Genomic DNA, 22,770 nt, shown 5'->3' on the forward strand with positions numbered 1-22,770 from the left:
TTCCGCAACATTTAAATCGGTTTCGAACAACTTCTTCGTAGCGGTTTTCCAACAGAGAAGTCACGACATCAAACAACGTTTCGGCGGCGAACACCGTATTTTCAGTACGTAAACATTGACAAGTATATTATTATTATTATTATTACTGTCACCGACGCCGCCGGGTTCGCGCGCGGTGCTGTTCGCGGAAGCGCGCTACTCGCGCAATCGATATACACACCGAGTCCGCCGCGCGCGCGCTCGCCCGAGCTCAGAGCGACCGGATACGCGTACGAGCGAGCGACGCGGCGGACGGCGCGCGGCGGCGACGTCGTCTCCGGGCAGAAGTGTGGGCGGCAGCGGTGGGGTCTCCGGCTTACTAGGGGACGCGGAGGGGCGTGGTCCATTTCTCCCGTACACTCCTCCACTCTATACGCGCATCGCTCGCACGAGAGTACGCGCGTGCGGTGCGCGCGAGTATTCCCGGCGCGCGCGCGCGCGCGTTACACGCCGTCCACGGCACTCCCACCCACGTCTCACCCCCGGCGAACGCGTCCACCCACTAACACGATATTATTATTGTTATTGCATATATTATATTATAATCCGTCACCGACCGCGTTATTTTCGCTCTTGTACCCGCTCGCCCTGCTGTACGCACGACGACGGCGATCGCGACCGCGCCGTCGCGGCCTGCGCCTCTGGGGCGACGCCGCCGCCGGGTTTCCGTCCGCTTCATACCCGTATTAAACGGCGTACGCGCGCGAGCGTCATCTGATGATTCGCGTTTTTCTCAGTGAACCGCCACCGCCGCCGCCGCCGCCGATATATCCTCGTGGTGTGGGTGCCGCCGCCAACTTCGGTATTCGCTTTTTCTGCTTCGCTGCAGTGACGGTCTCCGAAGCCGCCTCGGCAATCGTTCTCTCCGCCGGCCGTCGCGCGTATGCCTTAAAATATTACAGCGACAGTAAATATCTAATGATATTACCGTAATCGCAGTATTGCATTCGCGGGCCGTCCGTGTGTGTGTTGGCCGACCACGAAATCGGTTACACACTATTATTACGCTCCGAAGTCGACGTCCGCGATAGTCGTCTTCGACGTCGTTGTCGCAGCCGCGGCCGCCGCCGCCGCCACCTCAGCAGCCGTCGCGTCGTCGGTACAGTGCGAATCGCGCGCGCGCACAGTCCGTTGTCGTAGGTGGATGAGCGCGCACGGACGGCGCGTACTATCGCCGCCGCCGCCGCTGCCGCCGCCGTATTGACAAACACACAAGGATAATGTGGTAATGTTATATATTATTATTATATTTTAATCTAACTCATAGAGTTGTATCGCTGTTAGTAAATATATTCGAATATATGCTTGGGTGTAATGTTTTAAACGTTCCGGTTAGGTGACGTACTGAAAAGTCGCGTTTTTATGTTTAAAATTACTTGTTTCGCCCATCGCTGCTTAATAATAAGGACGTGTTATCGAAATGTACGGCAAGAGATCTACGGGTACGACAGGATATCCGAGTATCCTCGAGCGTTACAGTATATGTTATAATGTCTTATTAGTTATTTGGGTTTTCGATGGTTCGGTGTGCCGTGTCGTGTTATGCGTTATATAATGCGCCAGTGGTCTTCTTTTAAATTTAATGTTTTAAAGTAGTATTATAGATCTACGCTACCTAGGCTTTTAATAATATATAAATGTATTCGTAACACTATAAGGATACTCTCGCGATAATATTAAATTATTTTAAACAATCAGACTTTATAATTGTATTATGTGAATATAGATAACATTATGATCGATTGTATGGAACATTTCATTATTGTGTTTAAAATTTTGATTTTTTCCCATCGCTATTCACTATAACTATATTATGTGTTATCGCTACTCCTAGTTTTGCAAGTGTATGGATCAAGACAGCTTTGTGGTGAGTCTCTGTAAGCCTTTGTGCATTTTTTATTTGGGTCTTTGTTGTCGTGTCGTGTATGCGTTTTAGTAAATGAAAGTGAGTTATTAAGAATTAAATTATGTTAGTTAAATTTAAATATTCATGATTTTATTCTAGCAGACTATCCAAAATATTAAATGCATAAAATTATTATCATATCCACACGACCATGTCATAAATATATCATGTATTATATGTGCGTATACACAAAATTATTTAAAGTGTTTATAATTTCCTTTTTATAATTAAGCCATAAAGTTATATTGTTGTATTAAATTACGATTTTATTTTAACTTAATTTTTTATTATTTAAATTAGGTTATATAGTATATATACACGTATTATATTATATGCTATTTATAACATATTCAATTAGATTCATTGTTCATTTTAAACTATTAAGAATATAATAGATATTATACGAGTAAGTATACTGCAGGTGATTGAAAGATGTATTCAATAGCGATTGTAAATATTTCAGTACATATTTTTGTAGTTATTGTTTATAGTATACATACTCTTCAGTTAATAAAAATTAATAAATTACTTTTTAATTTATGTTTTATTTTGAATACGATGAAATGAAACATATTGAATTTTTCATCCCCACTGCACATATTATATTAATCACGGATCAATCTTTACGCTTCATACGAAAAACAAATCTAAATCACGAATAGTATATGGCTACACTTACACTAGTAAATCCATTATAAATAAAAGTCTCCCTCGCCCTAGCCAGATTATATAAACTTATAAATATATTTATTTTATTTTATTAAACTACCATACTATATAATTGACGTAATTTTAACAGGGCGGTTTTTCCACGCCCTTTTTACAATATATTATAATCATTGTTCGCTTGATCAAATTTATTTGTTCTAACTTTAATAAGAAAAGGAAAATGTTTAGAAAAGTAATTTTTTTTAAACCTATGTAAATATACATAAACAATTTTTATTTAAATATAATTAAAAATAATATATTTAGTGATGGTTAATTTGTAGATATTCACCAAATTTATCTATAAATTATAATTTATTTTTATTGTAGTTGATTATAAAAATTATAAAATTAATAAAATAATAAAGTAACGATTTAGTACAATGATTATGCCGGTAGTTTTGTACATCTATGTTTAATATATTATTATAATATATGTATATTATTAAATAGTAAATACATAATATATAATGTATATCATAGCCAAATAACCATGCAGTATATAGATGGCTTTAACAAATAATAAATAAATATAAAAACTTTAAATTTATGAATTTTATGAAATTTAATATATATCATGTAAACCTATGAAATTTATTATACTCATTAAATTTGATTTTCAAAGTTAACTTTTTATACACTCTATCGTTAAATTCTTATTAATTACTTAAATTGTATTGGCTTTAGGTAACATTTAAGTTTTAAAAATTATAATTATTAATATAATAAATTGAAAATGAATATAACCAAATTTTTTTTTTATATAATTTCATGAAGAAAATGTGACTTTTTAGTCACATGAAGAATATCTTCAGATGTTTGTTTTTATTAAGGTCTATTTTTTTTAAACATAAAATTAAATATATGTTTAATGAAAAATAAATAAATTTCAAAAAATTATAATACACACTCACCTATATTATTATTTTATTTAAACATAAACATAATTTTAAAATAATTATGCTCTTTTAGTAATAATAAATTATGAATCAATTGTTATTAAATGATAGATATTATGTCTGTTAGACTATTAAAGAAGTTTCTTGTTTTATAATTTTGTTTATTGTACATTCATTACACATATTTCATGAATATGTTGATCACAATAATAATTATTACCAGTGATACAGTGTTAGGTACAGAATTATAGTATAAGGATATATCATACAGATCTGATCGCCTCCCTCCTTTGACCCTTCTTAATCAAAACTTTTTAAAATTACTTATTTGTTTTTATAATAATTTAAATTCTATTGCTAAGTTGCATAAGAAATTAATTATTTTAATAGTTCACTAAAATTTAATGGACCAATAATGAGTCATTAAATAATAAATAAAAGATCATTTGTTTCGCTGTTAATTTATTATATGTTTAGTAATTGTGTATGTAATCCAACATTAAAAAATTAACATAAGCGCATACTTAAATATTATGGAAAACTTTGATTACATAACAATTTGATGATATAGGGTATTTAAAAAATTACTGTAAAATTGCAAGAATTTAGTATTTGTTTTCTTTTCCTTATAGATAAGACGACGTGTTGCGATGTGATCATGGTAGATCACGTACATCGTGATCAGTGATACATGATTACTATACTTAGTTCAAATAACCCATTATAGGATTTAAATTATTGGTAAATTAGCCATCGTATTATGGAATATCATATAAAAAAAGTATGTACAAATTATACAAGTTACTGTGTGGCCAACCGTTTAAGATAGCATAAAAAAAAATGAATGCACTTACTATGCGGATAGTGGATAACAATTATCTCTATGTAGTTAAAACATTTTAAATTAACTAGTATAATAAAAAAATATGTCGATACATAACTATATTATCATTGTAATTTATATAAATAAAATAATTCAAATTTCTACGTTAAAATATTAAATGAAACATGTTTTATTTTTGACGGAATATTCAAATTATAAATTATTATTATTATGATTGTTTTATGGGCATGATTTAAAATATATTAGTTGTATAAATTGTCTTCATATGGACCTTTGATGATACTATAAATTTTAATAACTATTATAAAATATGTAAAATTAATGAGAAATGAGCATTATTGATGACATTAGGTAAAACATAGATTAATAAATTTTATTGATTATGAAATAAAGTATATACTTTTATTTTCTAATCAAATTAAATTGACAAAAACAAACATAAATTGTATACTTAATACATAACAATTCATGATCCACAAACTGTTTATTATTTTGGTATTAAAAAATTGTTAAAAATAATATAATATATTTCTAGATCATGATAATTTTTTTCTAAACCATATCAAGTGATTGCAATAATTAAAAAGATTGATGTTATTATATGTATAGTTTTGATTCCAATTTTCAGAACGATTATAAGTATATTTGGTTATTATTATTCAAGATGATTGGATTAGGTTAGGCATTATTGGAATGTACGAATACGGAGGACTACGACTTTAATGATTTAAACAGTGAACAATTCTTATGCAAAATGTTTTGCAGACTTCCGTTTGACATTTTTATTGGGAGGACCTAGCCCAGTGGTCTGAATAACAATAATATGGCCACCGCTTTTCAGGTGACTTTGACATTTTGTGACCCAAAAATCCGGTTATGGTAGGTAAAGAGGAGAAGGCAGCGTGCGTCATCGAATTTACTTCACTTTTTTTTACCCGTTCACCTCCTCTGACCATCCTTAAAGAATTTTTTCCACATAAAACGTACATGCTACAGATAGATTTTTACTTTGCGACGAATTTTCCAAATAAGTCGAAACCGGTCGTCCCACAGGAATTTCAACCGTATTGCAACAATGGCTTTTATTGGCTAAGACAGGTTCTTTCTGTGCTCGGTATATAAACCGAGCGGTCATTTCACCTGCAAAGTATTTTTATTATATTATGTGTGTGTATATGAACATTGGACATGTGTGTGAGCGCGAGTGTGCGCGCGCGCGCGTTTTATTTTTTTATAATACCCTGCTATAACAAAACGCGCCGCGCCGCCACTCGAATATATATTTTATATGTTTAAATGGGATCATAAAAAAAAGTAGAGCTTGTCGAGAAAACAATAAACAACTACAGCAGCAATCGGTTATAAATTGTGGCAATTTACCACAGCAAAAGTATTATTATTATGCGTGTACGATTAGACCGCAACGACGACAACGGTACTTGATATACAAGATAACAAACGGACCTATACAAATAAGAGTGCCCACACACACACACACACACACACACACGTCTTAGAAAAGTATAATAATATTGTATGCATAGGCACAAAATTGAAAATGTCTTCTTTTTTAAAATATTTACAGTTACAAATTGTGATCACAATATATAAAAAATATATTTCGTCACTTGTTAAGAAATCACCTATGATCAGTCGGTACAGTTAAATTAAAGCTTGTTTATGGCCTTTCTATGCATACCAAACATGATTTGAAAAAAAAAAAGTTGACAAAAACATAATAGTGATTTTAAATGTATATTATATACTTACCGGTTACAACTATAACTTCACATCAATGCCGAATTTATAATATATAAACATATCACAATAGAAGCAATAATTTAAAACAATGTAAAATATTGTATTGATGTAAGTTTTAAATTAATGTGAAGTTTAATAATTAGATTTTAAACATAATTTATTTATTTTTTTAATTTAAAATATTATTTTTACATTTTAACAATTTCAAGTTCAATTTATACCCAGACAAACGTGTCTGAGTGTTTTATATGCAATATTAAGCACTACTGTGAAACGGCCTTTAGAAAACTATATTTTTATTTTAAATCGATTTGTGTATAAGTTATCTAAAATTATTATTGTTTTAGTATAAAAATTATTGTTCTTAATATAGATTTAATATTAATTTTGATTTCTAAAAAGATTTTAACGATTTTTATTGATTTTGAAATTGATTTCAAACCCTGCAAACTTGAATCATCAAATAGAAAATATGGTCTCATAGGAGTAAAAAAAAAATCATCTTTTCCATTCATAGCGTTTTTGCGGGATCATTAACGGTGTTATTTATAGCCGGCTTCAGTAGTTTTTAAAGCTAACAGGTTCTTGTTTATGGTGGGAGGGGGGGTGGTAAGAAACACTATACCATAATGTCAAATTACTATAACGCCCCGCCACACGACGGAAGGATGATAATTAATTTTTTTTATAAGTCGCAGTTATAATTTTTTTAAACACTTTCTACGAAATGATACGTGTAATTAGAGGAAGGTCTAGCAATTGGTGTTACAGTTTTTTTGAATCGTGGCCAGAAAAGAGCACGAATAGGTAGATGTTGTGGGAGTGGGGAAGGGACAAAAAACATTTGAAGATCTAGATTAAATAACCCGTCACTGTCAGAGCTCTAATTAAAAGAGATGTAAAAAAAACATGTTTGTTATACATTCATAACTTTTACTACTTAAGTGATGTGTGTATGCTTTAAAATAAAATAATTTTATTAAACCGGGAAAAATAAAAAATATTGTTAAATATTAGTGAAATTCTGTCAATCAATGATGTATATTTTATGAAGTACTAAACGTCGAAAATTATTTTTACACGATAATATTATTATATTGTTCGTTATAAGTGTACGTATGTTATACATATTAACTTATAATGTTATTATAATATTACATATTTTGTTTTATTAGTTTTTACTCAAGTTTAGAAAAATGACTAACTGTGTTTGAATATAATTATTATGAATTTACACGGTCACCTTTTTTCTATTTCAATCGATAGCGATATTTTTTTCAATGTTTTCCATAAAGTTAAATAATTTTGAGTGTTTATTATAGCTTTTTTATACTAAATAATTCAAATTTTGGAATCAAGCCATTCCAACTAAATTGTTTTATTTGATTAAATATGTACTAACAACTCGAACAAATTGATGAGTAAATCGCGTATTATAGAATGCACTTTTCTGGTTTAAATATAAACACTTATGTTTAATCAACTTCAACGTCGTGACAAGTGTTCGTATTCATTACGAAAATTGGCAATTACAACAAGATTGTCTCTTTTAATAGTTACTAGTTTACCTAACATTCCGAACAAACTATTTTACATACTAAATAACTATAATATGTGTTGAACTATATTGTTGAAGCCAAGGGTGTTCAACTTTTTAGAATTCTTACGACACATAGAATAAGTAAAAGTTGTCATGAGCTACATTTATTTTTTAATTAATGCAAAAAGCAAAAATATATAATCCTTTTTAAATACAATATTATATTTTATAATTACAATATACTAATATAATAATATAAAAGAAGTAGGTATCTAAATTTTACTTTTAATGTGCTATTTTTTCTGTATATTTATTACTTAGTATAACAATTTTTCTCATAAATATAATTTATACCTATTATAGTTATTAATGATATTGAAATGGACATGTGAGACGTAGGTTAGAAACTTCTGGTCTCAGCCTGTTTGGATTTCTTTCCAGAGTAGTAAAACATTAAATTCAGCAGACACCAAGATGATAAAAATATTAAAAATCATATCACAATAAATTATTTTAAATTATAATATTTAAATAACTTATTTTACTAAATAATAATAATATGTATTTAAAAACGCATAACTACTACAATATAACCCTTTACACAACCTATTTTTACAGGTCATGTTCTGTAAGTTGATATGCTGAAGGATATTCACAGTCCAGGATTGGCAGCCGATCCAGAGGACGGCAGCAACGGAGCTTGTTGCGCCGGTTGCGGTAGATCCATAGACGATCGTTTCTACCTGTCTGCAGTGGACATGTGTTGGCACATTGGGTGTTTACAATGTGCCGAATGTAAACTACCACTAGACACAGAACTAACGTGTTACTCGAGACACGGCAACATCTATTGCAAACAAGATTATTACAGGTAATATTACTGAATGGAGGAGAGTATCTAATACATTTTGTGATTCTTTCAATAACCTAAATATTTGTATAATAATCTATTTGATAGTTTATATAATGGAATTTTTCGTATCATTCATTGGCGTACTTATGAGAAAATTAGCATACCATGTATTACATAGGTATCCCCTTCACATTTTGCTTGTTTTAAATTAAAATATTATAAATATGAGACATATTTTATAATAATTGGCTTAATTTTTTTTTTTTTTTAAATAAAACGTTATGTAAATTTCCTTGAAAATTATTTTTGAGTTTATGATTTTATACCAATTTAGTTTTCTATATAACATTTATTATACTTAATAGTAATAAATAGGTAAAAACTAATAATATTAACCATCAAAACAATAATGAATAGATGAACAATAATTGAGGTATTACCACCTATTCTAGTACCATAAAATTGTTTTTTAAATTTACAAAATTATCGAATAAATAATAATTAGGTATAATAAAACATTGCATTGGTATAGGTTATACCTATATCATTTATTTTTTTTAACCTTAAATGTCAAGATCAGGCTAAATAAAATAATTATATAATAGAATACTAGTTTAAAACAAATTAATTTGATTAAGACTAAACATCGCAGTGAGATAAACAAAGAATTTGTATGTAAATTCCTAAAGTCAAGTCATTATGTTTAAAACTATTTTCAGTCGTAACTACACGATTTCTGAATTCAATTAAGTGTAGGGGGAATTGTTCAACAGCAACGCGAACGCCCTAATTTACTCGCATGATGACTGCAGGTTCCGGTTGAATTCTGACCTACGACATGGGGGAACAAATACCCCAGTAATTATTAGTTTATAAAAATATGGTAAACGATAGTAACAAAACAAATCTAATTTAAGAAGACAAAAGAATAATTGTTGCGTTTCATCATGATATACAAACGGTGTAATATATCTATATAGATACGATTTCAAAATCTCAACAATAGTAGAATAAAAATGCATTTTTTTATGGATTTTTTGAATAAGCACTTAAATCTATATTAATTCATAATTGTATTAGTACGTACAAGTGTAATGTATTATTTCAGAACAAACTAATTTTATGGATTTATTTTAAGCCAATAATATGGAATCTGATTTTCTGTCAATATGATGTGAATAATTGTACGCACGTGCGTATCACGTTTGAGTTGATGAAGTACAAGGATTAAATAATATTATGAGGGGAGAGAATAGGTACTACAAAGCCTATTGAAATGAATTGTGCGAGTGTGTTATAATATTGAAGGAGTCGCGCCTTCGTGATAAAATATTCAATATTTTATTTCATATTTTTCTGCTTTGTACTCATTTATAATAATAAATTATGTATAAAATGTATAATAATAAGCAAATAAAATGTATCCATCCCAGGATGACGAAAATAGGTTTTTGAGATTTTTTGACAAATTAATTAATAATCATCTCTACGTCACGATAATAATAATATTATACTGTACTGGAGCACTGCAAGTCGAGATTGGACTGTTTTTTGAGATCGGTTCCATTTACCGACTGTCAGTCACGTTCCGTTTCTCTAACGATCGACTGGCAGGCAGGCTTTAATACAATATATATGTGTGCACGCGGTTATAACGAGACCGACTTGAGGGTTGTTCATTCGTAAACCGCACGCCGTTTGAGCGGACACAAAACATCTGCACTGACGATAATATTGCGGTATATACCGCGGACGTGTGCGTCGGCGACGGTGGATTGAGTCTACCTGCCGCGTGCTTAATCCCTTTGTAAAGTCGCATTCATGGGGTAGGTACAAGCCGCGCCAACCTACATTATATTATACCACGGGGCACCCGGAGAGAGACGTGCACGTGCAGTTAGTCCTCTTGTCGTATAGTCATTGTTTCCGCGATGACGATCCTGACTTGATATTATATTTTATTTTAATACATTACAATATGATTTACTGCTTTAAATTAATATAATGGTCGAACGTTATCTGCATTAACTAGTGTTTTCGCATGTCTCCCGCCGGTTTTCCAGATGTCCATAGTTGTGGTGTCGAGTAGGTATATAGGTAGGTACCTATATAAACTCGTCTCGTCGTCGTTGGTCGGCCACGCGTCTCCTAATCAAAATCCGATCGCTGATTTTTGGCTAGATAATCTCCCTTCGTAATACAGCAACACAGAACATGTATTGTAAAATTCTTTTTTCTTTTATTTTTTTTTGCACGTGTCCAGCCCGAGCCACAATGTGTTTAGCAGAGTGTGCTACTCATCGAATTTGAGGTATAGATTTATATTATATAATAATAACGTTTACTACTCGTAGCTGGCCGTGGTATCCGACTGTGGTGATGTTTCTTATAATTACGGTACAAAAATAATATGTTTGCTTTCTTTACATGTTTACTTACCTGAATATTACGTGAAAAGTTTTTTTACCAACAAAATGTATTGCTAAAATATGAGAAACAATCAGTTTTCAATTTAGTTTTTTATTTCTTAAATGTATGCGTTTGTTCCAAAAAGTATGAAAATGTAATATCAAATATTTAAAATGAGTAAATTTCAAAATATACTTTTTAAAAACAGTTCAACTTCTTGTGAATAAGATACAGTATAAGCAATATTCTAAAACTATGCGAATATATTCGAAATCGATAAGTATGTCTTATGATATGCTTAACTATCGCCATCGCCTTGCTTACGTAGGTATAAATAAGTATATAATAATACATAATATAACGTATATCAATAAAAATATTGACATAGTTAGTGGCACAACTGCAGGGTAAAAATATTATGGAGTAAATAATTTATTTACCGAAATTGAAGTCATAGCATACTGGTTTGTTTTGCACAAGTCTTAAAAATCATTATATAGCTTTGAAATATAACTTAGCTATCCACATCGTTAAATAATATTAAGTGCAAAGTTTTCATCAATAAGGTACTACAACTTGTTGAAAAAACAAATTAGATACAATAGTTCTAAAAATGTTTGAAATAATGTTATTGTGAGTTATATTTGCAACTCAGATACGCGATACAAATAAACTTGTGTGTAATAATGTGAAGAAAAAAATATTTTTACCTTATAAATTAATTAAATATAAATCATGCAACGACTTTATAAATACATGTGTTTTTGCCAGATTGTTCTCGATAAAACGCTGCGCTCGGTGTCAGGGTGGTATCGGCGCTTGCGACCTAGTGATGAGAGCCAAAGATCTCGTGTACCACGTGGAATGTTTCGCGTGTTACGCATGCGGTGCGATCCTGTGCAAAGGTGACTATTATGGAGTACGGGACGGTGCCGTTTTCTGCAGGCCTGACTATGAGCGTCTCAAGCACAGGGACATGTCGTGTGATCTGGAGCCGATGTGCAGCCCGCCCAGGGCGGCAGGCCATCACTGGCCATCGGTACACAAGGGCAGACCTCGGAAGAAGAGAAACGTCCAAATGTTGTCGTCACCTATGGCAACGACCGATTGCAACGAGCTTACCGAACTCAATGTGCTCAGTATACCGCAGTCGACATTGGGTGAGTATTGTCAATACGTTATCGAATCAGTGATATAGGTCGAAATTATTACGTAGCTATACCTTCTAAATAATTATGTTCTCTTAAAACCATAAACAATATTATGCTTTATTGTCAATTTGTGTGTTTTTAAATAAAATTCATTTTGGAGGGTTGTAATAAATTATGGTTGTATGTATCAATGTATGAAATTATAAACCTTTGAGTTGACCAATATTTGTGTCTTTATAATAACGCCATTTTACGACTGGTTATTAATTAATAAAGAACTACTTACATTTTTCCATCTTTTAATCTGATAAAATAAAATAGTATTTTGATAAACTGTGGTGTTTTTTTACGACGACTGTGACAATGGTAAATTTATCGTTATCGGTCATTTTAACTCGTAGTGAAAAACTCAATATCCGATCATTTTTAACAAATAATACCTATGTAGGTATATCGTATGTGCTTATAGTTTAAAAATGTAAACAAAGCTACGCGCACACTAAAATAGATTAAGACATCGTATACAAATATATTATGGTAATATGTCACGCCGAATCTATGAAATTGCCGATTTCATGAAATCAACAACGCTGCTTCCGAAAACGGGAAATCGGAACATTTTTATTACTGATTTCATGAATTAGGTAGGCAGACTCTTTCTTGCAGATTGCATGTAGTCGGTAACACATTATTATGACATATAATAATTACAGCCTGTAGAAATAACCAATAATCTTATTGTGCGCGTAATGCTCATTGGCATTACCACACCATTACCTTTAACCGGGCGTCAGTCGCACCGCGGTCATTTCGATCGCGTTTTAATTTTCATCTATGTCACTGTTCCTCGTCGAAAGAAGGGATTCTGAACACGTGGCTGGAGCGGAACGGTTCGGCTGCTACTGATTACTGTTCCCTGACGACTGCAGACGTTCAACCAAATGAATATCCTTCACCAAAACTCGTTTGATTAGGGTCTGCAGTTGGGACGATCGAACAAGGATAATGACGTTGTACCTGCCGTACGAATTGCACATCAAAAAAATGCACGTGTAGCAAAAATGACACGATGTGTAATTCGACGCGCCGCCCTGTCCGTAGTTGCCAAAACGTATTGATATAAACATACGTTATAATCTAACACACTAAATATAATTGTATAACTTTCGATTTTTATTGTTTTATTTTTTTATTATTATTATTGTTTTTTTTTTTTTTTCATGCACATAATTTATTATTACAATTAGATTTTATTATAATTTCAGTGTTTCATGGTTTCATGTAAGATCATGAATATAACACATTCACTTATATTGAATTATTTCTATAATTTTTTTAAAAAGAACCTTGTCGATTTCACGCATTTGGCAGTATTAAGTACTATTAAGTTACCGATTTCGTGTTTTCGACAACAATGTTGCTGATTTGATAAAATCGGTAATTTCATAAATTCAGCGTAGCGGTAACATATATATATATATATATATATATAAAATCATTTCTATTTAAATAAAAAACAGTAAATATTCTTATGTATTTATTTGCTATATTTACTAAAATATATGTAATATAAAAAAAATTATGCCCGCTATGCTTTATTATGTCCTTCAAGTACATGTAAGATATTTTTTAATATTCTCTAAAAATATGTTTTATATAATTATTTAAATATTAGATTAATTTTTGTACTTCCAATAATGTAAGTTCATGATCAACATTTGAACTAAATTGATCTATTTATACACCAAATACTTTAAACTATTGCATCCTCTTAAATAAAAATCTAAAGTTACAGATTAAAATATCTATCTATTATTATTTAAATTTTAAATGTTTTCTATGTTGAATTCCCGAGACAGTCGTATTAAAATTATTGTACGTACCTTATTTAAATATCTTAATTTATCTTAACTAAACTTATCATCAATATGTATTAATTCAGTGAGGAAAATTATTTATAATTATTAATTCTCATTTATAAGACCGTACAATAATATTATACAATTAAATAAATTATCAAACTCAAGCACATAATTTGCCAACTATAAAATATATATTACGAATAATAAATATTTAAAATACGACCGTTATGAATATTGATCACATAAAATGAGACAAATTATCAAATGTGGTCGTGTTAAACGTATTAATTTATATACGACTTTGAACACATTGTATAATTCTACTTTGGTGGGCAGACTAACAAATGAAGTATACATTAGGCAAAAAACATAACTTTAATAGAGGTTTTATACATATATAAATGTTCAATTTCTCAATGCCAAACGAGTTTTTATAGAATTCACTGATTTTATATCATGTTTACTGTAAACCACATCCATATCACTAATCTTTGTCTGGCTCGAAATAACAGTCGTAGCACAAATAGTTTAAATATTACCTATTGAATCTCTTGTTACTCTTCGAATTTTGGTGCAATTAATATTCTTTTTTCTATTATTTATATATGACACGTTAAAAAAAAAATTAAAATATAAATCTTTGTTAAATTTATTTTTAGCATAGTTATGAATATTATGGTTTATGATGTTTTACAATATTTTTTAATTAAAAAAATAAGAATAAAATTAATTTAGAATATTACAAAACATGTTTAGACAAGTACCTATAAAAAAATGACATGTACCTGAAAAACTGAATTCTATTAACTTTTTTTTAAATATCTCGTTTAAGTCCAAGCAATAATTATTTGCGTGTATGTCATTAATGTTATTTTAATTATTATTTAAAATTCCAAATGAGAACTTTTAACACTGTATAAAATATATAGCGTATTGTTATTAATCACACACAATATTTTTAATAGGTATAAATTACGGGTATACTTCATAAATGTTTAAATAAAACGTGAGATACTCGCATAGTACTTAGGCAAAACGTCATATTCTAACTTTTATTCGTGCTAAGCTAGTTGTAATTTTATCATTTTATCATAGCCGAAGCAACTTTATCTATTTAAAATATTTCACAATAGGCCTTACATTTTTTAAATATTAAGTACATATAAACAACGATAAAATTAATATAATTTTACTACACTATAGTAATCATAGTAATATAATTTTTATTTTAAAAATTTTTAAATAAAACAAAAAAAAAAAAAAATCATACACTAATTTATTATTATCGAATAAATTGATGAGACAAGTATAAAATGGTGCATAATAGAACATTTCAAAATAAAATTATATTTTTGAGATATTTATATTTTATTTGTTTATTTACATTAAAATTATTTTATTATGTACTAGTGTATATTATAAATTTATAAAGATGTGAAACATTCAAATGTATAGTTGTTACTGTTTTTTTTTTTTTTTTAGTGATATTGGCTACCATTAAATTTTTCCAGTTATTTCAATGTTTAATTTCTGTCCAAGCATTGTAGGACTTTTGAATTTTGATCGTGTATTTCTGAGGTATGCGCGTTTCAACATTTGCCTTTAACATATTATTTATTACAGTATTTATTTTTGATATTCAATAAATTAATTTTCAACATGATGAAAAACACAGTGATTGAAAAATGTACTATAAATCAAAATCACCATTAGGTTACAACATTATAATTTATTTTATTATATATTCAAATTGGATAACGTTAAATAATTAACTCTGCGTGAATCATAAATTGCAAATTAAATCTTACATGATATACAAAATATTTAAATTTCAATAAATTAATATGGAGGGGGAACGATAATTTGTTAGTAGCTAATTGAAAATCAACGCGATGCGATGCACTTAACCGTGGTATATTAGGGTTCGTAGAACGCGCTGCAGACGAGGTGACGAACAAAATGTTGACAGAGGTATGGAAGGGAAGAAGAATTTTTTCTTTTATTTTTTACCTACATCGGTGTGCGCATATACATATATAAACAAATACGTACATACAGCGATATAAATCACGTAACGTTCGGAAATAAATTTAACTCGCGTTCGGTGGCAAAGACGTATTGGCCTTCTGCGAAGAACGCATGTGAACTCACTATAGTTGGCGCTCGTCCGTTCCAACCAATACCTATTTATACAGAGCAATTCATCGAGCACTCTCAACCTCACTTTATCCTTCAATTATGTGTTTATTTAAATAACTCTGATTTGTTTTAATTTTAAAATCTATACTTGAAAACCATACTATAATTTCAAATTAATAGATTTTTATGGTATAATTTAAGAAATGCCCAAATACAAACTTCTTTTTCACAAAACAAAAAATCACCTTTCATCATATATATTTTTAAATAGATATTGTTTTTGAAAACGAATAAAACATAATACGAAGCTAATATTTAGCCAAATATACGATTTAAATACTCAAAAATTGTTCACAAACTATTAAAAAATGATTATTCCAAGTACATTAATTACATAATACAAAAATGATACATTTTTCAAACCTTGCTAGAACTTATGAATAAACCGTTCAAAATGTGATAAAATTATTTATGAAATATAGTTTACTGGCAAAAAAAGTTGTTCTTATTTGATTAAAGTAATCATTAGAATTTTATAAAATCTACGTATACTATACAATTCCGAAAATTGAAATTGGAATAAACGATATTGAACGGTTGTTAATGTATTATATATGTGTGACGTTTCTTCAGTAAACGAAAAATCACTTTTGTGTACTTATATTATTATATATTGTTTATTTATAATATTGTGTGCGCCCGCTTGTGTAGTATCAACGGAGGCGATAAGTACGTATAATATATATTGTAAATAACAGAACACGAAATACTATATAATATACAGCCGCAACGCACACATACTGAAATACTATGTATTATATTTTATTTTTATTGGAGATGGTGCCACCATGATGTATATTATATATTATAGTGTACCGGAGGGATGGTGTGTCGTATAATAATAATATATTATCGGCGAGAGACTGGAAGCGAAGATTGTATTTTTTTATTTCTTTTTCATGTCTCTTTCCGTCTATCTTTCTCTCTATATGTATATATATATTATATATATATATATATACACATATATACACATACACACCCGGTGGCTTTAAGATAGAAACCGTGTCGTCGTCCCCAAGACGATTTATATGCAAGTGCTTACACACACATACTCTCGCGCGATCGTTGGTTTTTATTTTATTTTACTCGGTCGTCGCGCGTAGGAGCAGCAAAAACTTATTTACACTCTTGGAGACCCGAGACGACGACATTATAATAATATACGATTTTACACGGAGCGTGTGTTGTCGCACCTCTAATTGGACGCCGCCGGAGGCCACCCAGAGGACGATCGCCGCCGCGAGCACCCGGTAGCAACGCGCTACCCCGCGTGCAAGTATTCTTAACACACACACACACACACACACACACACACATTAAAATATTATTCAGTCTTATCGGCACGTCCTCGTTATAATAATAATATATTTCATCCCCTGCTGCCGCCACCTCTTCCTATTCGGAAGGTTTATTAACATGTTATATATATATAGAAACCGTTCGGTGTCAACGAAAAACGAACCCTTTCGACGGAACCCAATTAAAATTTAATATAGTCCTACTGCGGGGGCTTCCGCAGGAATGTATAATATTATATCGTAAGTAGATATATATATAGAAGGTACTCACGTTAATTTTATTACTGAAAAAACAACAACTCATATATCATCTACATATAATACAGAGTGATTCACTAAACATGCTCTTCCTCGTGTTCCAATTTAATAATGAATTTATTTAAATCCTGATTTTTTGAATTCTTTAATATAATGAATAACTATGTTTTTAAATTCTTGAGATTTTTTTTATACGTCGTAAGGGGTGATACATAAGTACTTATGGTTTTTTTTCAAATAAAAATCTAATACTCCTTTTTACTATAAACTTTTTAAAAGATTATTTTTTTTTTTTTAATTTTAATGTATCTAATTCAAAATTCAAATGTGCAGTTTTTTAACAGTTAAAATGTTTATAGGAGCTAAGAATAATAATCCTTAAAAGTGGTTTTACAAAAGTATAAATTAAATGTAATATTGAATTTAGTACTTATTATAGTTTGACCATATTAACAAATTTTAAAATACATAGACAAATTAATTTTAATTACTGTGACCCTTATATTTATCTATCAAATTCAATATTAATGAATCTATGATTCTTATTACATAAATAAATTGTCTCAACAATCATCTAAATAATAAAAAATAAAAAAAGAGATGGTCATCTGAAAAAAAAAACAGAAAGTTCATAGGACATATCTTATTTAAGTTATACAAAAAAATCATAGCCTAATTTAAAAATGATTATTAAATATACTTAATAATTTAAAAAAAAAAACATGTTTTAAAAAAAAAGGTAGTGAGCGTGCTTGGCGAATCATCTTGTATACTACACTAACCTACACAAACGTATATAAAAATAATTATTATGAATAAAATACACAGATTTATATAGGGTATACAGGGTGGGTCAACACGTATTTCTGTTATTCTATATTTACTAAATTGTGAAATAAGGTGACCTGGGCTCTGTATAATACCTATTATACACAAAATAATATATACATACATATTATTTTATTATACTAGTAACGTTAACATCTAAATGATAATACATTAATCGAACGATATCGTGTGGGATCCGAGATGTCACAAGCCACGTCTAATGTGTTTTGGTACTCGTATAGTTGTTTGAAGGTTAGGTATTCATTATGAAATCAAGTACATTTTTATTTTGTAATGAATGTAATCAATAATTCTGTTCTTCAAAATATTATGTTTCGTTAGTAAATTAAATTTATATATGTATATATTCTAGACAGCTAGTTGTATTTGATTATTTATTTTAGATTGTTATGATAAACATTCCCCTGAAATTTGATAAATTAGATTATTGTATATAACTATAATACTTATTAATCATTTATTTTTTTTAAATATAAATAATATATTATTAAGTGTTAAAATATGCACTTATATGCATAACAAATTTAAAATATTATGTAAAAAAAAAAATAAAAACAATTGTAGAATCTACTAAGCAGTTTTTGTGATACCACTTATAATACTAATATTTATATTAAATTACCTGTAAGTAATACAAATTTAAATATATAATAAATATAATATAATATAATTGAATAGTAAATTATGTAATTTCGCGTAACTCTGCTGCCAACTCCTTTTCACGCATTATCATGTTATATATACTTATCAGTATTAATAAATGTACTTATTTTACAGATTATTTTATAGATTCTAGAAAAAAAAAAATATAACGAAAAAAATATATAGTTAATATTTTAAATTTATGTTGTATTCTGCAAGTGTTTTATAAACTACCATACTTTAAATATTACGTATTGATCATAAAAATATATTTTTACATCAAACTAACTATTGATTAATTGAAATAACTATCAAAATATATTCACTAGAAATGTTAATGATTTCATAGATAGTGGTTTCAATCGTATTTTATACTTAACCCTTTAATTCTGAATAAACAATAAGATTAACTATAAAAAAAAAAAAAAAAAAAAAAAACAAATACATAAAAGTTCTCGCATTAATTATTACCATATTAACAATTTTTAGTGATCAAAATATTAAATGTTAATTATTACTAATTAGTGTTGTAAAATATATAGTTTTATCTCATGACAAGTTAGATTAGGTTTATCAATAACTTTATTGTGAATAATGATAAATAAAGATAATTTTTAGATTGTTTATATAATTTTTAACAACGTTAAAGGTCTCTTCGTTAAAACAATTTTTATACAGTGTTCAAACTGTAATACCGTACTTGCATATATTGCTGCGTGTCATAATATGATAAACTTTGTAGTATTTTAAATGAGTGTTCAATGTATCTACATTCATAGGTACAAACTATAACTACAACAAACCAGGCGTATGTACTTTTCTATACAAATTGTATCAAAAAACTTTTGAATAACCAAATAGATCCAATTCGACCGTGTAAACTTGTGTATATATGTACACACTTTGTCTAAGTCCAATAGCAATAACAATGGAGGCGACGTGTATAAATTATATATACATGAACGAAAGTACGATGTGGGACTGTCAACAAGCGAGTTGACATAAAAACACCACCTCCAAACGATTTCCATTCGTCGTTGGTAGATATAACGAGATGTCATTGAAAAAAAACCATTTCTAAGCATTTCTCCCCTCCTTCCTTTTCACCATCACAACTACCCTTGTTTCTTTTCTTTCGCTCTCCATTCTCTCTCTCTTGCACTTTTTTTATTCTGTATACATTTCCCGACCCGAACGCGTCGTCAATAGTTGTGCCCATTAACCTAAGGCCAGTGTTTGTGTCGAACAAATGTTTTCTTTCCCAAGCACACTTCTTATGCGCATTGTTTATTTTGGATTATTTCGCCGATGTGGGGCACCTGTCCGTCATTCGTCACTAAAGTATACAGTATACACATATATACAACATTCGTTTTATTTCCGTACGAGTTCAAAAAAAAACTGTACACCTACACGTATGATATGCCATATATAAATATACATAAAAAACGAAAAGAGAAAAAGCGTGCAGAGAGAGCGTTTGACTGAGAGCGAGGGGGGGTAGTATACAAAGTATACAAAAAGAGACGGGAGTTGAGAGAGAAAAGTATATATGACGTATACGTTCTGCAAACAATGGACGCCCCCGTGCCATCCAGATGTCGATACTCGTGGAGAAAGGGGATATAGGTTCCTGCAGCAAGTCCTGCAAGACCATGTGCAGTGGTTAAATGACGTTTCCTGCAGCTCTTATAGTGCACTAGTCCACCTAATAAGGAATAAATTACTGACCGTAAGTCAGTTTTTTTCTTACTTTTTTAAAATAATATGATAGCGGATATAATATAAACACATTGAACACATGTGTACATAGTACATACCTTTACATGACATAAAATATAATATATTATATTATCTACGACATGCGCTTTGTGTACTCTATTCATGCCAATTCATTTTTTTTTTCTAACGGTAGACGTAAGATCTCGATTTACACGCGTTACTTGATCAAATTATAATATACTCGGATGATTGTGTATATATATATTTGACTCATTAACATAAATTCGACTAGAGTTAATTAGTCTAACATCTAAATAATATAGCATAATACAAGGTGCATTATATATTTTATGATTAAAAATATAAGTTCTTGAGTAATAATTATAAAATTACATTTTTTTTTATACAGGAATAATATATAGTTTTATAATCTGATTTACAATTCTAAACAATTATCACTTACTAAGTATAATATTATTATAATAATGCAAATTGTTTTTTTATTTAAAACAAAAATACTATTTTTAACTAATATAACCTTATCTATTTGTATTTATTATAACAAAAGATATTACGTAGATTACATTTTTAATGCATAATTCCTAATTCAAAAAGTTTGAATATAAATTTTTTATAATATTATTAGTAATTGAACACTGTATGTACTTAATAAAATACATTCATGATTTTAAAATATATTTTTTTAATAGAAGTCATGCAAGCCACGGACTTATCTTCTTCGATGGAATCATTAACTTACGAAACATCCAGCTTATCGTCGCCCACAAACTCTTCGACGATGGGCACTACCGGTGGTATGTCACAACAGCAACATCAGCAAACACGAACGAAACGCATGCGAACGTCATTCAAACACCACCAGCTGCGTACAATGAAGTCGTACTTCAACATCAACCAAAACCCAGACGCCAAAGACTTGAAACAGCTGGCTCAAAAGACTGGACTGTCCAAACGAGTGTTACAGGTAAGATAAGACGATTTGTCAGATTATGTTATTAATTTTATAATATGTAGGAACAACAATAATGTTAACAATAATGATATAATGTAAACATTACATCTCGCTTATATAGGTTTGGTTTCAAAACGCTAGAGCAAAATGGAGAAGAAACATTATGAGGCAAGAGAACAACCAAATGGTAACCAATTCCATGTTGAATCAAAATCAAACTACGCCGTCCGACCCCGACCTCATCAGGGGACACACCCAGACCTCGCAGGGTTTGAACTTTGTAGATCTCTTTTAATTTCACACGTAAGTCGTAGTTCTATTTGTTAAAGCATCACCATCATCATCACAGTGTTCTGTATCATCTTCGACCAGTCCAAGCACGCGTTAGGCGTATCTGAAGTTAAATATAATCGTGTCCAACATCAAAACATTTGACCCTTCCTTAAGGGTATCGTTTTTTTTTTTTTTAAATCTAATAAATAAAATTCTGATAATGATACATAACTATCCTATTATGAACGGGTGCGTGGTGTTACAATAATTGATCGTATCAATTTGGGTATATATACAAATGATAAATCAATACAATATTAAATTATATTACAATATTCTTACAAAATAATTTGTGTACGCATTGTATGTAGTAATACGTTACTATGGCCAACTGGAAATTATAATTAATATATAATATTATGTTTAAGTGATTATAAGTTTCAGAAAGAGAAAACAATTGTTCCTTAACTTGATGTATTATTATTACACTCTTTGTTATAAATATATATATATATATATAATATATGTGTGTGTGTATACGCATACATATTACATATGTATTTATAATTTGTAATCCGTAC

The 22,770-nt window shown here is 29.9% G+C and overlaps 1 protein-coding gene across 1 annotated transcript; it reads left to right on the forward strand.

Annotated features, from left to right (window-relative positions):
• The first annotated feature begins 651 nt into the window (after positions 1-651).
• Positions 652-22,637, forward strand: LOC112598851 (LIM/homeobox protein Lhx9). Its single transcript, XM_025345491.1, has 5 exons — positions 652-1,264; positions 8,316-8,568; positions 11,731-12,119; positions 21,654-21,928; positions 22,038-22,637. The coding sequence occupies exons 2-5, from the start codon at positions 8,336-8,338 to the stop codon at positions 22,209-22,211; spliced, it is 1,071 nt and encodes a 356-aa protein (XP_025201276.1). The 5' UTR covers positions 652-1,264; positions 8,316-8,335; the 3' UTR covers positions 22,212-22,637.
• Positions 22,638-22,770: the final 133 nt, after the last annotated feature.

Source organism: Melanaphis sacchari, unplaced genomic scaffold (assembly GCF_002803265.2).
Source record: "Melanaphis sacchari strain LSU unplaced genomic scaffold, SCAv2.0 Contig4_pilon_pilon, whole genome shotgun sequence".
Taxonomy (NCBI): Eukaryota; Metazoa; Arthropoda; class Insecta; order Hemiptera; family Aphididae; genus Melanaphis; species Melanaphis sacchari.

Bases quoted from the DNA above. Each gene is read 5' to 3' on its own strand.
- LOC112598851 (XM_025345491.1), top strand. From the start codon at position 8,336: ATGCTGAAGGATATTCACAGTCCAGGATTGGCAGCCGATCCAGAGGAC. The intron at 8,569-11,730 runs GTAATATTACTG...TGTTTTTGCCAG, and splicing joins TGCAAACAAGATTATTACAG to ATTGTTCTCGATAAAACGCT. The intron at 12,120-21,653 runs GTGAGTATTGTC...TTTTTTTAATAG, and splicing joins TATACCGCAGTCGACATTGG to AAGTCATGCAAGCCACGGAC.